Here is a 23,319-nt window from a genome sequence, read left to right on the forward strand (position 1 = left end):
AATAAATAAAATTAGCCAAAACATTTTAACTAATAATATCTAGGAGAAGTCTAGTACACTTTACAGGATAGGTTCTAACGCGCGATTAACATACATAATCATTTTTGATGGAGTTTTGTTCTCTGAGCTCGATGGTTTGATCGTGGAACTTTCATCATCCTCCTGAACGACATCATCATCACAAACTTCGGGTAGAAGTGAAGTGTTTGTACTGATGATATCGTTCGGAAGGATGATGAAAGCTCCACGACTAAACCATCCAGCTCAAAGAACAAAACCCTCATAAAAATCATTCACCTGAACTACAAATCTTCTTCATCCATCTTACCCTTAATTCAGCTAATCGTCCTTGTGCTATTTCACAATAATCATTCCATCGATTTATACATGATTCAATATAATTATTACAATGATTATTATCCATTATCATATTTGTACATTCTAAATCCAATGGCATCATAAATTCATCTTCATTTAATGATTGAATTACTTCAATAGATTTTATCCGACTATCATCAGGATCAATTTTGTTACGATGATTTATTGATTTTTTAATAGAATAAAACCAATTAGGTCGTGTATTGATTTGAATTTGTAAAAATTTTAGATTTATTTCCCATGGTAACAATTCAATAAGTAAATTACAAAAATAAAATACAGCAGAACGTGATGTAAGTACATTTTGTGTTGATAGTAAAGGAGTACAAAATGTTTCCATCCACCATTGTTTATAATTTATCCCAGTTAATCGATAATCTTCTGAACATAATTGACGTGAAATCAATAAAATTCCAATCAATAATTGTTGATCATATTGATTGGATATTGAATGATTCATTTGATTTTTAGGAATAAATAAATCATCTAATAAATGTAAATTATCTAAATCAACATGATCATTATTGTGATCATTTATATTGGAATTAAATAATGATAATAGAAGTTGATGAATGATAACTGGAAAAGAAATTAGAATATTTTTGATTACAGTAACTAGTATAAGATAATGATCATTTATGTTCAAGTCAATCATAAATGTTAATTTTGATAGTTGAGATCATGAATCAATTGAAGCTAGACTAACATGGAAAACCTGGTAGCACTGGACGTCCGTTTCATCCTATTATGGGACTCCTTAGTGGCAATGCGCACCCACGATCCCGGTATCGTGTGTTCGGGCGCAGAGACAATAATTCAATTGGTGTCACCATATTGAAACACCGACTTCGGTGGCTTGGACATGTTCTACGAATGTCATCCCAGAGAATTCCACATTGTGCATTATTTACCGACGGTGGGACTGGTTGGAAAAGCGGAGAGGTGGTCAGTGTATGACATGGTGTCGTGGCATGAGAGAGAGCTGCAAAGGGCTAGCTTCTGTTGGTCCTTCACGACTCCCTGGTTGGGGTCCGAGAGATGGTGCAACACAGCGGCTAGAGACGTTATCAGATATGGCTCAGAATAGAAGCCAGTGGCGAGCCTGCTGTAACCTTCTTTTACTTTCTTCATAAAGAGTGGTTATAACTTCCTTAACTGAGAGAGTTCTTCTGGTTGTACATTTCAGTTTCCCTTACCATGATTTCTTTTATATATATGCATCTTACCCCTTTCTCTTCCCATTTTAATTGTTTTGTGTGGCGCATATATATCTGGTGCCCCCTTGCACCAATATTTGTGTTTAAATAAATAAATAATCCCGCCTCGCCAGATTTGAACCTAGGACCTATCAATTTCGCACGCTAGCGCTTAACCTCTAGACCACTGAGCCGGCATCCAACGGTGTTAATGTCTAACTTCAATCAATCTACGAAATTGAGCGACGTATCCACCAATGTTTTCAGTAAGTTACTATCCCACAACATACCTAGTTGAACTCCACTGGTTACTGTTTCTCACTACAACTCCAGGAAATACCTCTTGAAGTCAGTCACTAGTGAGCATATGTTGATTACTATAAGGTTTTTTGTGGATATTATAGTAATTTTAGTTGTTGAGATCATGAATCAATTGAAGCTAGATCACCATGGAAAACCTGGAAGCACTGGACGGCCGTTTCGTCTCATTGTGGGACTCCTCAGTGGCAGTGGGCGTCCACGATCCCGCCTCGCCTAATTTGTTTTTATCGTATTAGCATGACAACATCTATTTCTACAAAGATGCATGGCAAGGAACTTGAAATAATGCAGTAATAATGATAATGAGAAGCATTGAAGATTAAGACTATGGTTGGAAAACGGCAAAATGTAATAGTAAATATGGAAGGATACTGAAATCTGACATCTAGAGTAAAACAAAGTAAGTGCATCTGAATCGTTGTGACCGATTCTGAGCTACGTGACTCAACGTCTCCAACCGTTGATTGAGGTTATCTGACTGAAGCCAACCAGATAGCAGGCATCTATTAACAAGGCACAATCTAATGGTCAACGAATTTATGAAATAACGCTAAATTTTAGTTTAGTCGACCTTAACTTTCTTTTAATCCACTTTGACTTCAGACAACATTACGCGTCCATGTAGGCGGTGGTTGGGTATATGTAACATGTGTCTTAATCACTCCAGTTGATCAAAATTCGTAACCTTGTCAACTAATTTGTCGACTTCTCTAGTTACCTTATGTTTGCCTAAACATTGCTCCCTCGGTTTTCCCACCATACGCAAGCAATACTATGAATATACACATGCTCATAAAACCTGTGGCTTACTCATATTTTTTACTTTACACTACTATGTTTCACGGCCATACAGTAACAGAAATCTTGAACAGTATACTAGCTCTTCAATTGGGAAATGGAAATCTTACTTACATCACAAGTGACTCAAATTGAAAAAAGGTCAATAAAACTTTATGGATTTGTCCCAAGACGTAATTGAACACAATTACTAATGGCGGAACGCCTTAGAGAATGCATAAGTCTAACCATTTCCTACTACGACCAATTTTTCAGTAATCTTATTTATCATATTCCCCTGGTACTCTATTGTTTTAGTAAGTGATTCTCATTCTTTTTATAAAAATTATATTTACTAAGTTTGACGCTTCTTCGTGTCATTGATACTACTATTGTAGTGAACAAGAGAATTGGTGGGGACAATCGAATGTATTTAAGTACAAATTACAGACTATCTTACTAAATTCTGATAACCATACAGTAAATAGTTAATTTACAAAATAACAATCAATTGTCTCAATCTTGACTGTTCCTTCTGCAAATATCAGTCCGTCTTCTCTGATTGTTATTGTTTATGCATTTTCATACCGATTGTGCTTCGTTCCTATTCTTTCCTTATCGATCTTCTGCTAAAATACATTCTATGCCTGACCATCACCATATACTACTTATATGGATATAAGTAATCCACACCACACTATTACTATTCGTTTAACTCCTCCACTCTTTATATTATTCAATCCATCACATTATTCTAAAGTAATATGACAACTGCATTTGTGTGCTAATGTGGTATGGCAACTCGAACTGATGTACGTACGTACGAAGTTCTACGTTGTGACTGACTGACTGATATGATAAGGCTTAGACCAATGTAATTCTATTCTGAGGTCCTATAAAATTCACTTTACTTTTTATTTAAAAACATGTTTCTCTTATATTATTTTTCTTCATATTGTTGTAAACTAAAGAAATTGTCATATAATTGTGATTTAGTAACTAATTACAAATTAATGTACTAGTATTTGTATCATATTCTGTATATATAAGCGCTCATGATATCATTCAGCTGTTTAGACTGAAGTAAAGAGAGAAGAATATAAACCTGTTAATGGTTGTTGAAAACAGGATATTTTAGCAATTCAGTCATTATATATATATATATATATATATATATTCTTAAGCCCTAACTTGGAATCCGGAAGGGAAGCAGAAAAGAGGAAGATCAAAGAACGTATTACTTTGGGAAATAGAAGCAGATATGAAAATCATGAATAAAAACTGGAAAGGATAGCCCAGGACAGGGTTGGATTGAGAAAACTAGTGTGCTGCCTATGCTCCTCCACGAGGGGTAAGTAAGTAAGTAAGTAAGTAAGTAAGTAAGTAAGTAATACATGTATACTTAGATTACATGAAACAAACTTACATTTAACAGTGCATTTAACAGTGGATACACCACCCTTAATACATGTAATGATAATAGATATCAATTGAAGAATATGAGACCAATTTATATGATGTGATAAGGAGACGTTCGGAAATGTAATTCAGATCTAATAAAAGAACAAACTATAAATTTCAGTAAAAACATTTTCTATTTTAACAACAACATACTTGTATCATACAATATCGTCTAGATGGATTTAATTCCATAAAAGTTAAATAATCCCTTTGAAAGTATTCATAAACTTATTGTTATCATTACAAAAGAAAAGGTATTGATGTATCATACTTGAATGGTCGGATTTCCAAAGCAAAAACTTCTCAAATAGATTTTCAATAGAATGTTTAATCTCTTCAGTTGAATCAACACCGCATAATAATTTGTGAATATAGTTGTGAGTTGTTTCCCAATCTGAAAATTCTAAAATATGTGTAATTAAGAAAAGGTCTTTTTGGAGGCTATAATTATGGTTGAGAATTTATCAAATAAATAAAATTATAATCTAACACTGTTGGATGCCGGCTCAGTGGTTTAGTGGTTAAGCGTTCGCGCGAGACACTGATATGTCCTCGGTTCGAATCTTGCCAGGCGGGATCGTAGATGCCCACTGCCACTGAGTAGTCCCATGATAGAACGAAACGGCCGTCCAGTGCTTCATGGTTTTCCATGGTGGTCTCATGGTATGACTTATAATATCAACTATATATAATCTAAGTGTTATAAAATTAGAATGCTTTTAAAAGTAAATATTTATGTACTTTTCTTTGAGCTGGTCTTTGTATCAGATATGATAATGATACTAGTCAGTTAATTAGGACCCCAAATGCGCTGGTACGGCCGAGAGTGGGGAGAGTCCGCTCTCCCTCTCCAAATGCCCTCACATGTCCACGCGTATATAGTCTCTGTCAGGGAAGTCCTACTCGCTGCCTTCTCGTGGCATTACTGTTGTTTACGAGGTTGAGAGGATGAAAAGCGAATGTCCGGTGCCTTAACCGGGTTGGTGGACACAGAAAGTTCACCTAGAGGAGTTGGAAAACCCTGATTCTAAACCAGTTGTGCACATGCACTCCAGTATCCCGAGGGAACAAATGTCGTATGAACCTACTGTTGGTCACCGGCTACTGTGAGACTGTATCTCCTCAGGATGCCCCACTATCTTGTGCATCAGACCTTTAGGTCAAAGGCTCCGGGTGTGGCCCCCTATGAAAACCACCTGCTTCAGTTCGGGCACCGGGGCAGTATCACAGCCCTCACACAAATCAAACGAGATTTGTGCGGCGCATATATATCTGGTGCCCCTTTGTACCAACATTTGTGTTCAAATAAATAAATAAAATAAATATTTTAGACACTGTATTAGTCAAACTGATCCCTCTGTGATTGTCACAAGAGGACTTTTGTCCTTTCTTATACACTGGCACAATCAGTGATTGAGACCAATCAGATGGAATTACGTCCGGTTCCCAGATTCTACCTAAGACCACAGTCAATCTCGCTGCTAGTACCACACCATCATTCTTAAAAATCTCAGGGGTAAACCTATCAAGGTCTGCTGCTCTCCCACGCTTCAGATTTCCTATAACATTTTCAAATTCGTAAAGAGTTGAAGGACTTACATCAACTTGCCATTCGGGTGGACTGGGGATAGTGGGAAACCGGAGTGTCTGAAGGCCAGTTGAACGGATCCCTAAGGTGTTCTGCCCATCGATCCAATCTCCTGAATTGAGAGTGAATAATATAACCATCTTTTTCCGAGATAGTTTCTCGAACAGTTGGGTTCTTAATACCTGTTTCCTTGACAAAACTGATCAGTTGTATTCTGTTACCTATTGCCGCTGCCTTTTCCATCTCCTGCTTACGTTACCCCCCACCACCAGGCACATATATACATTGGTCCAAGTTGTCACACCCCATTAGCACAACAGGATGGATACCGAATTCATAGAAGTTAATTCAATGGCACTAATATATATAAGATTGCATACAAGGATACGATACAGGGAGAAATAAAAATTTCGTAGAAGTAAAAGTATAAACTAATTGTAATATCAGGGTTAAGGGGAAGACAAAGAGCGTGTAGCTGTAAATAATTCCCCAAAATCAATAGCTCATTAAGTGTTCGACATTGGATGCTGACCATGTTGTTTAAGTGGACTTGTTTAACTGAAGGCTTTCGGTCATGCATCCGTACCAGATCACGTTTCAACACGGTGTGGGACACAGCTCCTACGTTTCATTAGCCAGCTTATAGAAAAGGTCCTCGATATATTGGTAACGAATCAAATATATCTTTCCTGCCTCTTCTCGTCTGACTTCTGATTTCTATCTGACTGGGAACGATCGAATATAGAAGGTGCTACTGGTAGCTAGTTGTAAAACTAGAACATCCGTTGCATCGTCAAGCGTATATACCTACACCCTTGTGATAGATTCGAGGCCATGTCACCCAAAGTCTCCAACTGTTGGTTACGATGGTCGCGCAACTGAAAACGATTGGAAAGGATTGCACATGTCGAAACAGGTGGAATAGTTATTTTCGATATTAATTTCCACTGGAAGTATAATAATGAACGATTCACAGAGGCGCAACGCCAAGGAACAACCTATCCGATATCTGTAAACCGATCTTCCTACATACATATGCCAGTGACTATGTTGTATCGAAGTTTTGAACAACGTGAGAAATTTTCCTAAGTTTAGTTTTTAGGAACATTATATGGATTTGTAGAGTGACTTACTAAACCTTTCGCAAACCCCTTTCTTTTTGGTTCAAATACTGAAGATTACACCATGATTGTGTTTTTTAAACACAACATTTGTAAAGACAATAGAATTCAATGTTAATTTTTCAGATCGGAATTCTTTAAGGAAATTTACGTGTTGTACATGCTCCAAGTTAGATGCTTGAACAAGACTAGAATCCCCAAGTTCATATTTCACATTCAAATATATGATGAAACTCAGCACTAACATTTTTAGCCTGAGTGAGCTAATAGTTTCGCTCTGAGCAAACATATCATGGTTACTTAGAATTCTAGTGTTGTCTTTGGTTCAACATTCAATATAAAAGACAGTTACGGAGTAGTGCTTATTTCGGTGATAGATGCAATCATACCTGCTTCATCCTGAATTTCCTTCGCAGTCATTATTTCGAGAGAACAAACAACCGGATGACCTTGAGCTTTTCACGTTACCGCCTCAAAACGTTTCGCTGTATTGCCGCAGTAGTGGTTACAAATGGTTTCAGAGAAACACTAGCTAAATCAGATTCTTTATCCAACAGCAGAGGATCACTAAATACTGAAGGTAGGAGCCTTTGTGTATCTAAAACAAAGAAGTATTACAAAGTGATAGTCTTCTGTCTCCAATGATTAGGATAGGAGGTTTATCGACCTACGTATATTAATCCTTACAGTTTGTAACACTGTGGAGGTCCAACCTCGTTTAAAATATGTCAATGGAAGGTGCTGATATTACGCCATCTGGTAGACAATTCCAAACGTCCATGCCCATGCGGCAGTGGTTTTACCTTCGCTAGTATCTAATTTATTTCATATATTTCTGTAATACAGTACAGTCTTCAGAGCATCCATAGTCCCTTAAGAAGATTTGCCACATATATCTGATAGAACTTTCATAATCCTAGGATGAATATCATCAGACCCTCTGAACTTATCAGGTTTGAGTAGTCTCAGAATAATACCTTTTTCCAGAGCTACAAATTCCATCAACAAGGCGCCGCAATCACAACAAATCTTTGGTCGTTCCTAATTACTGATAGAAAGCACTACTAAAATATTCCGATAAAGCTTCAACTTTTTCGACATCTCTTGACAATATTCATGGATTTTGTTGTGCCAAAAGTGATGGAATTCCATCACTTCCCTGAGTTCGCCTTCTTATATACGAGAACAACCTATTTGGACTATTTTTACAATCCCTAACCAATTGTTTTTCATATGACCATCTCATCTTACTAATTAACGCCTTACAAGTATTCCTAATCTTGCAATAACTGGATCAAAAATGTTCCAAGCCAGTAGAGATTAACATATTCCAGTGCTTCTTCCTACGTCCAAGAAGTTTCCTGACTTTTTTATTTGACCATGGTGGACTATTATTCGGTCTACGTGGTACCAAGTATGGTATGAACGAGGACGTGACTGAACTAAACTTGTCTCTAAATACAGATCATGCTTCTTCAACTAATGAGCTATTGTCTACTGACCAATCTGTCTTAACAGTGCACTACTGAATGGATGATATGTTACCTATCCATGAATTTGGGTGGGGCTTGACCTGACCGTATATTGTATCACTAGCTGTAAATCTAAGTGAAAAAATAGCGTGATCGTTATTCATTAACTGTGGAAGAATATTTAGTTTGTCAAAATGCTCAGTCACATGGTTGATCACCACGTCCAATAGAGAAGAACCTTGGTTTGCACCAAAAAGTGTGGGTTTGGATACATGCTGTACTAATGCATGCCCCATTACTGTTATCGGGAACCTACTATCAGAGGTGTATACAGATCCTTGCGGGGCCATCTCAATCCAACTAGTATCAGTTGTATCAAAGTCTTCTAATATCAAATATCTGTTATTTGCAATCCATAGCTGAGTGTGCTCTAAAATAAAGTCATCAGCTAGGCAGATTGGGCTGCGACAGTTTACACTGAGTAAAAATGTACAACACTTGATATTGAGCTCACAGCTAATGACTTCACAAGTTCCACTGTCATGGGATTCGCAAACAGAGGAGCGGATATTTATATTATTGGCTATGTATAAAAAGACGCCACCTTCTTTCCTGAATCTATGTCTATCACTTCTTAGGCAGTGGTATTCGGAAAACTCCGGAGTAATGTCGAAGTCATGGACTGACCAAGTTTCCAACACATATACAATGAGTGGTCTTAATATGTCCACTAATGCTCCTAATTCATAGAATTTATGTCTTAGACTACGAGCGTTGGCATATAAAACACTTAGGGAGAACAGCCTGTCCACACAGACCCTGGTAGCATTCGCTTCCAAGACCTGACTATTAGAAACTTTTCCTCACCGTTTTGTGGATGGGTATCTAGTTCAGCTAGTGCCATCTTCTTTATTATTCCGTCTGCAAGAGACATATCAAGTCTTACTCGAACATCGATATTGTAGTGACTACGGGTGCTACGTAACAGAAGATCGAGTTGCTTCCCCAAACCCTAGGATTACCTTGAGGAGTCTGTATGGTCGAGGTTCAATATTTTCGTCGGTCCTCTTACCTATTCATATCAAATTTTTGACCTGAACTCCTTTAGTGTTATCTAGTAAGATGCTACGGATATATTCTTCGAGGTTCTCCAAATCGTGAGTGTGTGGAGATAGGACCATAAAACCTATTTTGTAAATAATTTTTCATAGTTTACGCATGTATTTTCATATTCTGTACATTTAGCATTAAACAATTGTACTTGTTGTTTAAGTGTATTACTTTGAACACTGGTAACTTGACTTCCTTCCGTTTTGAGTACAACATATCGTGACACTGTTACTGCTCCTCATTAAATACACTCTAATTCACATCTGCATCGTTCTGCTATGTCTGCTAATATGTTAAATGAAATATTAATTGCATACCATCCACGTTTATAGACAGTTGTAACATTCTTATTGAATTCTACGCTTGGTAAACCTACTGGATCTATATCGTCCATATTGGGATTACTAATTTTTTATAATTGTGGATTATTTGGACCAAACCCTGAAGACTTAAGTAACGTCCCTTATTTTGTTATTTGTGTGTGTAATTAACTTATTAACTGTTAATTGTTACATAAACTATAGACATAATATTTTTGTTGCTAATTTTTGGTTATCATACATTTTGGTCCACCACAAGTGTGTATAATTTTGGGACTAGGACCGTTCGACTCTAGCGAATTAGTCATGACGATAGTCAATAAGATTAAATTATTCTCAGTCACCCCAGGGTGGAGTTCTGTCTTGCTATCAGACTTTGGCAGTATATTTTGTGACTCAGAATGGGAGATCACCAAAGACTTGCCAACCGAGTATGTATCGCCTATAGCTTTTTCTTTTCATTTCTTTTTCTCTGTACTGCCGCCCATTTTTCATCACTAAGGACAGCCACACCGGGACTATTCGGAGCGGTGACGGCTTTATCCGGGTTTCCGATTTCGACTAGAGATGCATGCCTACGCACGTCTATATCAAGTGGCACTTCACCTCTGCTTATTTTTAACGGGGATTCAACTTCTCCGTCAATCGCAGCCGAGTGTTAAACGCATCTCGTAACAGTGCATACAACACTGACACATTCTTTACTGTCTGACTCGTGTCACCAGCGCAACCATCATCCTTCTTCTTGCAGGTCAAAGCTAATAGGCTCATAGCCTCCTTCAGCAAAACGTACAAAGACAATGTGAGTTAGGATCGAGCATCTTTTTTATGCAGTGGGAATTAGACGGGTACACATTTTATGTAACCACTCTTTACACACATCACATTCCTTCCTCCCGAGTAAATAAACAATTTGGATGTCCAAATGTATAAGTACTGCCAATCATTGTAATCAGATTAGGAAGGTTTAAAAAACAATATGGTCACAATAGGAAAACAAGTGTCAAAGTCAATAAGAAAGAATGTTACAATGACAAACATTAGCAAAACGTTAAACCTTAACCGAAATACTTCGAGTTGAAGTAGACCAAGAATGATTTTTGATGCAACAAGTGCACAAAAGCAAGGATCATCAAAACAAGTACTAAATCTCTGTAATTTTCGAAAGGAGCGAGTAAGACACAGTTCTGCATATATCACGTTCTCTCTTGAAGGACTCCCAGATGGTCGTATTGACTATCTCAGTAAGGAGCGAACACCATAATTCAACTACTCGCATAAAGTAGAATGCGTTCCCTCAGTCCATCATTCTATGTTGTTTCTCTAAATTTTGAGTGTTACCCTTGAGTTTTTCCTAGGATGCTATAAGTCACTAAAAGGTGACCTCTTGGACGCTCATACTCTAAAGAATAAAATTTCACAGCCCAAGGATGGTCTTCACGAGGTTTTAATTTCAGTCCTCCAAGCGATTTCGTGACTCGTACTTGTACACATAATCCAAGTCCATGTGAATTGAGAGGAATTCACTTTATTTCCATACTCTCCTCGCGGTAATGTACACTTAGTTTAACTCTCACTTTAAGAAACGGTGTGGATAACAACTGATGTGGGGAATTATATTTTACATTGATCAGTGCCTCTGACCCAGCTCAACAAAAATCTCTGGTGGAAATCCCGGTAGTAAATTGGTGCATCCAGAAATACATCTTATGAAGAGCCATACCTCATATGAAGCGAATATAATCTATCTCATTATGTTGATAGATGCGGCTTTAATTCTGGTGGTATTGTCAGTGTGCAGTTCTGATAATACTTAAACCAAGGTGTGGGCCTAGATAGGTGAAGTATGAAACTCTTTATTACAGTCTTCAGAGGAGAAAAACAGTTCCTCTAAGCCTCTGACATTGACTCTCCTCCCATTAATCACTAGCGTCGTGAAAACTTTAATTTTCTTGCATCCGAATAACATGGTTTGGATTTTACCCGACTGCCAAATGCTTGTTCCATATCTTTCTAGCATCGCTCAAAATGGCACGTATACAGAACAATGAAGTTGAGTGAAGTGACTGATATGTCTAGAAATTCGAACAAAGTTCCTCAAGTATATATCTAGTTCGTCCCAACACTGCAAGAGTCATCGTATTTCTCAAATTCATAGATATTTTCGGTCAGAAAGGATGACCTAGTAACTCTAAAGAAGAAGAGTGGATGAGTAAAGGAGTCAGAAGCAATTTGCTCCGAGCACAAGCAGAGGTAGGTAAACGTGCAGCTACTAAAATGTCTATCTAGCAAAGCAGTGTCAACAATGCTGTGGCGTACGACTACCTGACTGGCTATCCTCAGCTAGTAGTGATGGCTATCACCAGTTCCTCTTTACACATAGAATTCAGCCTCTCGATACGGAAGACAAAAGTGGGGAGAACCAGTCCTTGAAAAAGTATTCTGGTGTTCGTTGAAGCAAAGTATGCCATCGGAACATTCCAGTCTCATTGACTACTTCAATGCCCTCTAGTTATGTCTTGAAAAGTCTAAAACGAAAATAACCTTACCGGGAAAAGTGCCGCCAGATTTGTACTTCACCAACTAATGTAACTTGCTATCGAAAGTAAACGAATGTTAGGAACAACTAAAGGCTTGCCGCATACATATCTCTGAAATGTGAGGTGGAGTGATCCTGTTATGCTTCTTGATTAACTGGTGATGTGAAGGCAAACAACCGACTGTTCACGACTGACTGGGTGAAAAGACAGCCGGAAACACCCCACTTAACACATATGATCGGAGTTCGAGCAATCGTTCCTCAACCATTCTTCATTGAAAAGACTCTGGAGATTCGGGTAGTCAAGTAACAGGATAATCGTGTACTGTTACATATGAAAGTGCTGATAACCTCTTTGAAATAAGTACGTAATGACGTAATAAGATTATATTTAGCAGGGGTATGGGAATCGTCCCACTGCAAATCATTGGACGTGAAATGAGTTCTAGGCCTGTAGTCGTCATTCTGAACACTACAACATCACTCAATATGACACCGAGAACAATTAACAGTCGTTCAGACAAACGGTTTCGCGAACCATCGGTGATAAGAACTGACGTTTATCAAAAACCTATTACTAAAATGGTAAGGTGGAAATCACACACACATCAGGAAATGTAGATAAAAAGAACTGAATAATTCAGTCTCGTAGATAAGTTAAAAATCGATTATATAAAACAGACAAATAAAATCAAAGTGGCACAATATTTTAAGATTTGGGCATTAAAATACAAAGCACGATAATTTTCAATTTTTCCAGAACTACAAATACTACAATGGTAAGGAGCAAAAACAGTAGTGCCTTATGACAAAAAAATCAGAATCAAAAATACAAGTAGGGAGATAGTCAGCTGTTCAAGTTTCCTATGAGAATCCACTACATATTAAAAAGGTTCGAAGTGAATGAGCCTACTAATCATGTGAAATGTTGCAGCAGGTTTATCTCGTGGCACCATATGTCCTGCACCTCGAACAGTCGTATACACCAAACTCGATACATTGGCTGATAACAATTTCCAATATCCGCCGATCTGTTTGGTACCATCTTTCTCAACATATAACCAAGGTGAACGCGGAGATATGGTCTACAAATTTACAAAACATTCAAAGTAATGATAAAGAAATCTATTTGTTTGGATGACTAATAGGTACAAATTTGTATACTTCTCTTCGAGCTACACGCTGTAGGGCTAGTGAAACTGTTTTGCTGCCAGGACACGAAGGAGGTAAAGCAGGGTTTGGACTGGAGACTTTTTGGCTGAAAAATAAACTGTTCCAGCAACAAAGATCATCAAATTGGGCAGAGTGGCATCTCACTTCACGTTCATAAATATGAACACCAGTAAATGGTCAACCATGATGATTTATCATCGTTTATATCAATCTACGTGGATAATTGTGGGCATATATTCAACAAAGACCACATCAAGATTACAGAATTCTTAGTGGTGGTTACCAATCAACAAACACAGTCAAAATCATTTTATTTACTGACCAATCGGAACTTACAACTTAGTGATTCAAAAAGTCGACTATTTTATCGTCATCAATAACAACGTCACTTTATGGAACAAATTAACATACTATGACAAATTTTCTTAGTTATAGTATAGTTGAAACTTATGTTGAATTAAAATTCAGTGTTATAAACTATTGAATTACAATGTCAAAAGCTGCAATATTCGTTTACAATAGTTGGCAGACAGCAAATCACCAGTCCTTATAACACCATAAAAATTTTAAATTAAGGACTGAGATGTGTAAACCGCTATATGTATATTGTAAACAAATCAAAATCCGAAATCAAACTGATGCGTTCAATGGATACATGTTAACATCGCAACACAGTTCAGTTTAATTTGACAATTTTCACTCAAACTCGTAATCCAGTAAGTTAGGCGACTTGAGAATTTGTTCACCATATTACTAAGTCATAATAACAAACATATAAGAACTTTTGTCTAAAGTCGAATGAACAGTTTCATGGTATTTGGGTGCTGAGTAAATGTAAGACATTAAGAAGGAAGAATATATTTGTAAAATCTCAATAAAGTCGGGTCATACAATAAATTTCAACTGCACAAGAGTCCCTCAACAAGGTTTTCATTCTTACAAAGAAAGACTAACAACCGAATCTCTAAACATATGAGCGAATCCAAATAGAATTAATAAGAAAGATGGAATACAATTAAATGTCCTATGGCAACTAATAATTAATAAGGAAATCTGAATTCCACATTCTATTGAATATGCCACTTATTATTTGAATAACAACAATTATAACTAACTGTTCTAATGAGTTGTCTTATCTGAATATTTTCATAGTTGAATTCATGAGTCCATCAAAGCTAATCCACCACTGAAAATCTGGAAGTTCTGAAAAGCTGTTAAATCCCAGTTTGAACTCCTCGGCAGTGTGCCTCCACAACCTCGTGCACGAGACTCGAACCCAGGACTTGAAGCCTCACGCTTCAACGTTTAACCCCTCTAGTCCACTGAGCCGGGATCCAAGTGTGTTGATGTCTAAGTTCGATCGACAGACTCGTGAATTTACCTGTGAAAATACTTCAATCATCATGCTGATAATAATCATGTACTCACTAGTCACTAGATTCAAGAAGGGTTTCCTAGAATTCTCGTGAGAAACTGTGATACAGTAGCGTTCAACCCATGTCGAGTGTGAGACAGTTATTCACCTCAGACAATGGATGAAGGGTTAAGCAAGATCATGGATCGATTATACAACCAATATCACTACTAGTATTAGTTCCAATAGTATCACCATTTCGAGACACATAGACAATAGCTGGTACCTTCTCAAAAATGCCTACCTGTTTTTGTGTTTATTTATACCAGAATTCATGTGTATTAAGTAAACAGATAAATGAGCAAACAATTGTCCAGCTACACACCTCAATTGTTCAATTTGAAACTGTAACTGAAACATTGGGCCAATCCGAAATTGGTTACATGACAAGTGTAGATAATCGGTTCAGAAATGTCTTTCATTTCTGAGGGACATAACTGGTCACACCGAGTGAAGGTGAATTAGACACAATTGTAATGTTATATAGTTATTCATTTTATTGATTATTAACCTTTTCACTCTATATTCAACAAATCATAAGCTTTTATATAGTTGAAATCATGAGTCAATTGAAGCTAGACCACCATGGAAAACCTGGAAGAACTAGAATCCCCACAGAACCCCATTCTGATAATGATCATATGCTCACTAGTGACTGGCTCCAAGGGGTATTTCCTGGAGTTCTCGTGAGAAGCAGTAACCAGTGGAGTTCAACCAGATCTGTTGAGAGATATCAACTCACTGAAGATATTGGTAAATGGTTGCTCAATTTCGCGGATCGGCTGAAGTTAGACATTAACACCGTTGGATGCCGACTCAGTGGTCTAGAGGGTAAGCGCTTGCGCGCGAAATTGATAGGTCCTCGGTTCGAATTTCGCGAGGCCGGATTGTGGATGCCCGCTGCCAATGAGGAGTCCCACAATAGGATGAGACAGCCATCCAATGCTTCCAGATTTCCCATGATGGTTTAGCTTCAATTGGCTCATGATGTCAACTATATAAAATTACTACAATCTCCACAAAACCCCCTTCTGACAATTGTAATGTCATTAAACACAATAACAAAACACTGGAGAGTAGATCTGTTCAATAGATAACAACCACATTGTGTATAGTACAGTGATGATCAGTCAGTCAGTCAGCGACAACGTAGGACCAGGCACATATATGCATCGGTCCAAGTTGCCATATCTCGTTAGCACAACAAGATGAACACCGGATCCATAGAAGTAATTAATTTAGTGGTGGTAGTATATAAAGAAAGGTTGGTTTGGCCACCCCTAACTCTTCTCTAACCGTCTCCAACACTAGTCAACATTTCGCGTTGTGGTAATCGATGTTCAGGCATACGTAACACGTGGCCCAACCATCTCAGTCGATGAAGATTCATGACTACATCAACTGATTTACCATCATTTCCTAATACCCTGTGTCTAACCTCACTATTACTTACCCGGTGATCCCAGCAGATGCGAGCAATATTTCTAAGACATCTGTGGTCAAATACTAGTAACTAACGAGTATCTTCTACTCTCAGTGGCTATGTTTCACAGCCGTAAAGTAGAACAGAGCGACCTGCTGCGCAGTATACTCGTCCCTTAATTGATAGACGGATATCTCGTCTTCGCCATAGGTGACGTAAGTTGGCAAAAGCCAAACGAGCTTTTTGAATCCGTGCTGAGATTTCATCAGACACCAACCCATTAGGGCTGATCAGACTTCCAAGATAAGTGAAGTTGTCCACGCGTTCGACTACTTCACTCCCTATCCTTAGTTCAGGTGTTGACGCAGGCCAGTCCTGGATTAACAATTTACATTTGGATGGGGAGAAACGCATCCAAAACATCCTGGCATTATTACTCAGTTCTAACAGAAGACTCTGCATTTTGCCAGCGTCTTCACCAAACATGTCATCTGCGTATTCTAAGTCGATAAGTGAACCTCCTGGTAGAAGATCAATTCCTGAAAATTCAGTCGACGAGAGTGTTATTTCCAGCAACAGGTCTATAATGAAGTTAAACAAAAATGGGGATAGTGGACAGCCTTGACGGACACCACTTGAGGTTGTAAAATCATATGACAGTTCGCCATAAGCTCTCACTCGACTGGTAGTGTTCGAGTAAAGAGCCTTCACAAGGTTTATGTACTTCTCAGGTACACCTTTCAATGACAGACACTGCCACAGAACCTCTCGGTCTACGGAGTCAAGTGCTGCTTTCAAGTCAAGAAAAACTATCATTGTCGGACGCCGATAAGCATGTCTGTGCTCTAAAACTTGACGAATGGTGAATATGTGGTCGATACAGCCACGACCAGGTCTGAAGCCAGCCTGATTTTCTCGTGTTTGCAGTTCACGAGTCTTATTTAGGTGCCCGATAATTATTGAGGCTAGTATTTTAGATGCTATGTTAGTCAGACTAATCCCTCTATGGTTATCACAGGATGATTTTGGCCCCTTCTTATATATTGGGACAATCAGAGATTGTGACCAGTCAGATGGGATTACGTCCGTCTCCCAGATTTTAGCCAGAATATTAGTCAACCTAATCACTAAAATTGGACCACCATATTTAAAGACCTCTGGAGCCAATCCATCTGGACCAGCTGCTCTTCCTCGTTTCAGATTACTTATAGCCTTTTGAACTTCAAGTAGGGTCGGAGGGCCTACTTCAATGTTCCATTCAGGTTTTCTGGGAATAGTGGGTACGAGATTCTAGGGTTTTAGCTAAGGAGGCCTGTTGACCGATTTGACTTAAAGTACGTACGTTGAAGGCTCCAATGTGTAATTTGGAGCGAGGTTTTAGTAGACCTGGGACAGTGTTTCGCGCACTAGAATCGTTGGCCATGGTGACACTTGAGGAGGAAACCGAGAGAGGAAGTTTAGTGTTGAAAGTCAAGGTAGAAGGAATAGTAGGAATTGAAGAAGGAGATTGATTATGAATACAGTGATCTTGAGTGCTGTTTGAGGTATGAGGGCAGTTATCACTTCCCAGTTGCCCACACCGTGGAAGGGTTCTTCTAGGGGTACCTGAAAAGGAAATCGGGTTAGAAGTGGTCTTAATGACCTGAGAGCGTGACCGCAGTGCCCAAGGGACAACTGATTGAGGTCGGTCACACACGACCTTTTTGTGGGTAGTTTTTGTGCTAGCTCCGTTCTTCAAAGGACCTTACCGCCGGAGACGGACATCCGTAGGATAAGGCGAGGTGTGCATTTTTAGGGTCGACCTTTTCTACCCCCACCCCTCCTTGTGGGAAGGCAGCATCGCTGTCATGCTGGTTGTCTGAAGGAAACACCTTACTGCTGCCACACCTTTGTACAGTCAGCAGTAACACTTTGCCTTCGGACCTTGGGTTTGCTGCTTTTAGTCTCACCGCTCTTCAAACGACCTGCCTGGCATGATAGGACCTTGAGGAACGATTATTCCAGCCACTATAGCTCGATTGAATCATCACGATAGGCAAGCCCGACCACCACGTCAAGGTAGCAGCAACGGTCGGGACAGTGATGATCATCTCTGTAGGATGGTTTCCATCAAACAACAGCATATTTGTTTTCCTATTTCATGTGAACAAAATGTATATTATTATTATCATTCATAGAATATATTCACTGAACAACATACCGTCAGATTTAAATTATCCACAAACCATTCATCGCCAAAATAATTACATGCCATATCAATGTCACCATTGTATATTAAAACAAAAATCTACAATTAAAAGGGAAAAAAATAGTTCCCACTTTTCAATAGTTCATCAAGTACTATTACTCTACGTTTGAAAATTTCTACTATTCCTTACTGCCATGCTAGACCACCATTGAAAACCTGGAAGCACTGGACGGCCGTCCTGGGTTCGAATCTCGTGAGGCGAGATCGTGGATGCGCACTGCTACTGAGGAGTCCCACAATAGAACGAAACGGCCGTCCAGTGCTTCCAGGTTTTCCATGTCGGTCTAGCTTTAATTGACTCATGATCTCAACTATATAATATATTATTGAATTTGACAATGTTATATGTTACAAAATATATACTTTAAGATTGTCTTATATGTAAATTAGAAAGGTCAGAATGATTTGGAGTATATAGAGTAGCTGTAATCTAGCTCGTTGAGGTAGATTCTTTGGAACTTGAAATAAAAAATATGAGGAAGATTCCTCTATTTTGACATGATGTTCACTATCTATCTAATCAGCGTTAAAAATGTCTAAACTAGGTAGATGTATTATTGTGTAAGAGACTGATTGGATGACCTATTCAGTATAAAATGAACCGGAGAACCATGTATTCGATAATTTTGATGTTTGATTAAGATATTTCCTTGAAAAAGGTTGAACCAGATTACCAGGCGAAACGTTGGATTTACTTCAAATTCATTCTCTGAGATTTTACAAATACATATTCTTCCTATTAAATGTCTGATGTGATCCGCAAAACTAGAAGCCTGAACAAATTACGGAAGCTATTTTCGGGGACGTTAATTCATTTAATTCAAAGCTTGTAAAACTGTAACATTTACTTTTGCCCCTAGCCTATTCTACAGATCATAAGCTTTCGTTTGATGTATAATTCATTGCCATAGCATTTTCTGTTCTAAAGTTATTGTCATTTTGACGTAATCTTTTGTACACTATTTTCTACTATAATTCCCCAGTTTTGGACATGATTGTATTTTTCTAATTATTGTACGTTGTGGTCCGCTTAGTCATCTATTTATTCATGTAACCTTTCACCCTAATCTGAATTGGGAATTCGAGTGCTAGATCGGGGTTGGAATAAAGTGATTAGTGTTCCAGCTGTCTTTGTCTTCTCTCTCTCTCTCGTGCTTGCCGACCAATCAGGGATAGAATAGTTTCCGTCTCTCTACCCCCACTCCGAACTCACGCATATTAGCCTCAAGGTTAAGCCAGTCAGTCTATCGTTCAAGGTCTTAATCTACATTATACTCGGCACTAAGTGGGTAGACAGATTCAAGGACGTAACAATGTCTTACATCAACTCGGCGCACAAATACTGTGAAACTATTGGCTCTAATTTAAACGAAAGTTCTTATATGTTGCTTCCCTATATTTATGCACATACATTCAACAAACCAAATTAGTTAAAATAACTAACTGGAGCTTACTAATCAAGTTTAGATCCCTAAACTCGTCAGATATTATACTGTAGTTCTATATGTAACATCAAAAGTGTGGTCAGAATCGGCTACAAAAGTCGAAGTGAGTCAAACAACGTATTGCTAGCTGGCTACATAGTACACATCGCACATTGTCATTAGAATCGGTAAAGTTCTTTCATACTTTGAAAGTCAGCTCTCTCTGATTCTGTAGGGTACAATCTCAGTGATTGAAATTAGTAAATTCAACCAAAATACAGACTGGGACGGTTAAAACATTAAAATAACAATATCTTTTTGGTCAGAAAAAAAAAACAATATTACGCTCACTTTTCATTTTCGTGGTAGCACCATTATTTACTGATATTATCAGCCTTCGTTAGCCCTTTAGCACACACAAAAACATAAGCTCACAACCACAAGCTACAACGACATACCGCTTCTTCGACAACAGGCACTGCCTAAACCAAACATCAACAAGAAATTCGCAATTCTATATGTAAGCAACAAACCAGAAAATCAATTCAATTTGTTGCCATTCGATTTGACGGTTAAATCAAGGACACAGTAACAAAATGTTGAGTAATTTACGACTGCTGATAGTTCGGGATTCAACTGTATTCTCACTGAACACTGATTAAACAACCAAGTTCCGACTACAGTCTTATCCGGTTGAGTTTAGGACAACCAGATATCGTATCTTATCGCCAGTTGTTAGCTGGTCGGGAGGAAATCCTGTTTAACACAGGTCTCGTGTTAATTAGCCCTTATCATCAATAAGACATAACTGAAATCTCCAAGGGACTTATAGTCCATAAAACATTTAAACCCATGTCATCCAGCTACACAATTCGAGATGTTACCATATGGTTATTAGAACCGTGACTAGTCACATTTAAGTATAGGTAATCTACAATTGGTTGATCATTCACATTGGACACTTCTCAGAGACTTATCAATCGTATCACTAGTTTATGCAAACAATTGCATTTATAAATCAAAGAGCCGATTACTTCAATCTGTACTACGTAGATAAGTCTCGTCGATTAAACAAATAACACAGGCTAAAATTGTGTACGACAAAACAGACCTACCTTCGATTTCAGTAACTGCATATACTGCTCTGTAAGATCACGATAAATTCGAACATAATTGGTGTTAACTGTCTCACTGCAAACATCCCATTCTTTCGGTAAATCAAGTCTCACATTGATAAATCGACGTACTATTGGTGAATTTAAATAACTATAAATCAATGTACTGTCTTCACATGGCATAGTTAAACGACTAGTCCGATTATGACGTAGTAAAGAACTAGAATATCAAAACAAAAACAAAAAACGGAAGTTACAAAAGATTGAAAGTAACGAGAGAAACAAACAGAGGTGAACTGAATAGTAAGAGAGTTTTGGAACTATAGACGCATATGGATTATCGTTACTATTATCAATGATTGTTGTGTTGTGATGTCTTGGATCAGTTACATTCAGGAGAACAATAGCGATTAGTATTCTATGATTTCTTGGTGGTACTTGACTTTTTCTCGTCGTAAATCTTCACTTTAGATATTTCCCTATCGTTGTGAAATGATCAACAAACTAGATCCATTTTCTTTATTCCTTTATAAACTACAGAAAGATTAATTGACAAACGCTAGTTTTACGATGTCTACGCTGATCTATCTGTCCATAAACAAACTGAAGACATCTGAGTCTTTTCCTAACAAAATTTGTCTACTTACTTATTATGATTGACCCCCGGGAGGATGAAGTGTGTTATCAGCCTTGTGAATTTCTCGTTATTGTGCTGATATGATAGGGCAACTTGGAGCGATGGATATTAAACCTGAGCACTAAATATTATTATGATTGATTGACTTCCATCTGGAGTCTCTGTATTAGTCGTCACACTTCATCATACTAAACGCTAACAATGAGTGATCAATTCAGTTTTACCAGGAAATTTGTCAAAACCAAGTAAACGACTATTCTCTGTGTATGAAAAAACTGGTGCTAAAATGTAACAATTTGTCTGTCCGCCTGTAGCTCCTCCGGGGGCCACTGCCGGTCCCAAGCCCGGGTAAAGGAGGAGGGTTGGGCATGGGGTTAACGACTCCATTCCGTAGAAAACCAACTCGCTGAAAAAACGCTAACCAGAAAAAACAATTTGGTATTTTAATATTACACCAGTCATTTTTGGAAGCATACACCCAGTGCATTTAAATAGTCAATCATATCACTTATTACCACGATCAGTTTTATGTCACAATCGTTTCTTTTGAAGGGTGGAAGGGATTTGATCTCTGTACTACAATCCTGACTTATTTATTCACCATAACATTAAAATGTTTATTTAATTGTTATTGTAATTGCTTTTAACTAGGAATACCGTCTGAATATTCAACTGACGGAGTCATAGAAAATGTAGGCAAATAGTATCAATTCTTATTAGTTCAAGTTGTCACAGTTCAAATAAGCTTACTGACGATCTAGTATAAGATAAATGATAAATACATATGAACTACTGTAGTGTGGTCTACTTATATCCATATAAGTAGTATATAGCGATGGTCAGACATAGAATGTATTTTAGCATAAGGAAAGAACTTAAATGAAGCGCGATTGGTAGAAAAATGCATGAACAATGGAATTAGAGAAGATGGACTGATAAGATGGCGGTTGAAGGTGGTCAACAGGAAACCCTGGACCTGGGTTTCGTGCTACTTGGCACTCGTCAGCAAGGTGTACCTGCAATCTTCAAGGAACACGGAATCGATCCCGTGTCACTCAGCTTCACAGTCAGAAAAGTTACCACTGAGCTACTCAGGCCGCGACCGACCTCCTGTAGGACTGAGATGTAATCACAATTGATTGATCCGTCAGGGAGCACCAGTTCCCTCAAGATTGCAAATACACCTTGCTGACGAGTGCACAGGTTCAGGGTTTCCCGTTGACCACCTCCAACCACCATCTTATATCAACATAGTGCACGCAGTGTCGAGCCGCGTAGACTAGTGGCCACATTGCAACTTGATCGATACCATTCGATCAGCACTAAGAAGGACTTGGCACGCATGACACTGATCACCACCCAGTGATCAATCAATTAAGATGAAACGATATGTACAGAAGGAACAGTTAGGATTGAGACAATTGATTGTTACTTTGCAAATTAGCTGTTTGCTGTATGGTTATCAGAATTTAGTGAGATAGTCTGTAATTTCTGCTTAAATACATCCGATTGTCCTCAGTCGTGTTCTTGTTCACTTCACTATTACAATTTGTTTCCAATTATTGGTTAAGATTACTGTATGAACTCTGACCAGGGATTATA

At 38.1% G+C, this 23,319-nt stretch overlaps 1 protein-coding gene across 1 annotated transcript in view; it reads right to left on the minus strand.

Annotated features, from left to right (window-relative positions):
- Positions 1–23,319, minus strand: part of Smp_163970 (family S10 non-peptidase homologue (S10 family)) — a gene marked incomplete at its 3' end in the record, with an annotated part of 51,150 nt that overhangs the window by 5,424 nt on the left and 22,407 nt on the right. The window contains exons 6-10 of the mRNA XM_018798506.1: positions 21,081–21,300; positions 18,494–18,580; positions 13,197–13,368; positions 4,405–4,527; positions 329–957 (exon numbers count right to left, since the gene is read on the minus strand). Of these exons, the coding sequence (XP_018653441.1) occupies positions 329–957; positions 4,405–4,527; positions 13,197–13,368; positions 18,494–18,580; positions 21,081–21,300 (1,231 nt within the window). The remainder of the gene's footprint in view (positions 1–328; positions 958–4,404; positions 4,528–13,196; positions 13,369–18,493; positions 18,581–21,080; positions 21,301–23,319) is intronic.

The sequence above is a fragment of the Schistosoma mansoni genome, chromosome 6, assembly GCF_000237925.1.
Source record: "Schistosoma mansoni strain Puerto Rico chromosome 6, complete genome".
Taxonomy (NCBI): Eukaryota; Metazoa; Platyhelminthes; class Trematoda; order Strigeidida; family Schistosomatidae; genus Schistosoma; species Schistosoma mansoni.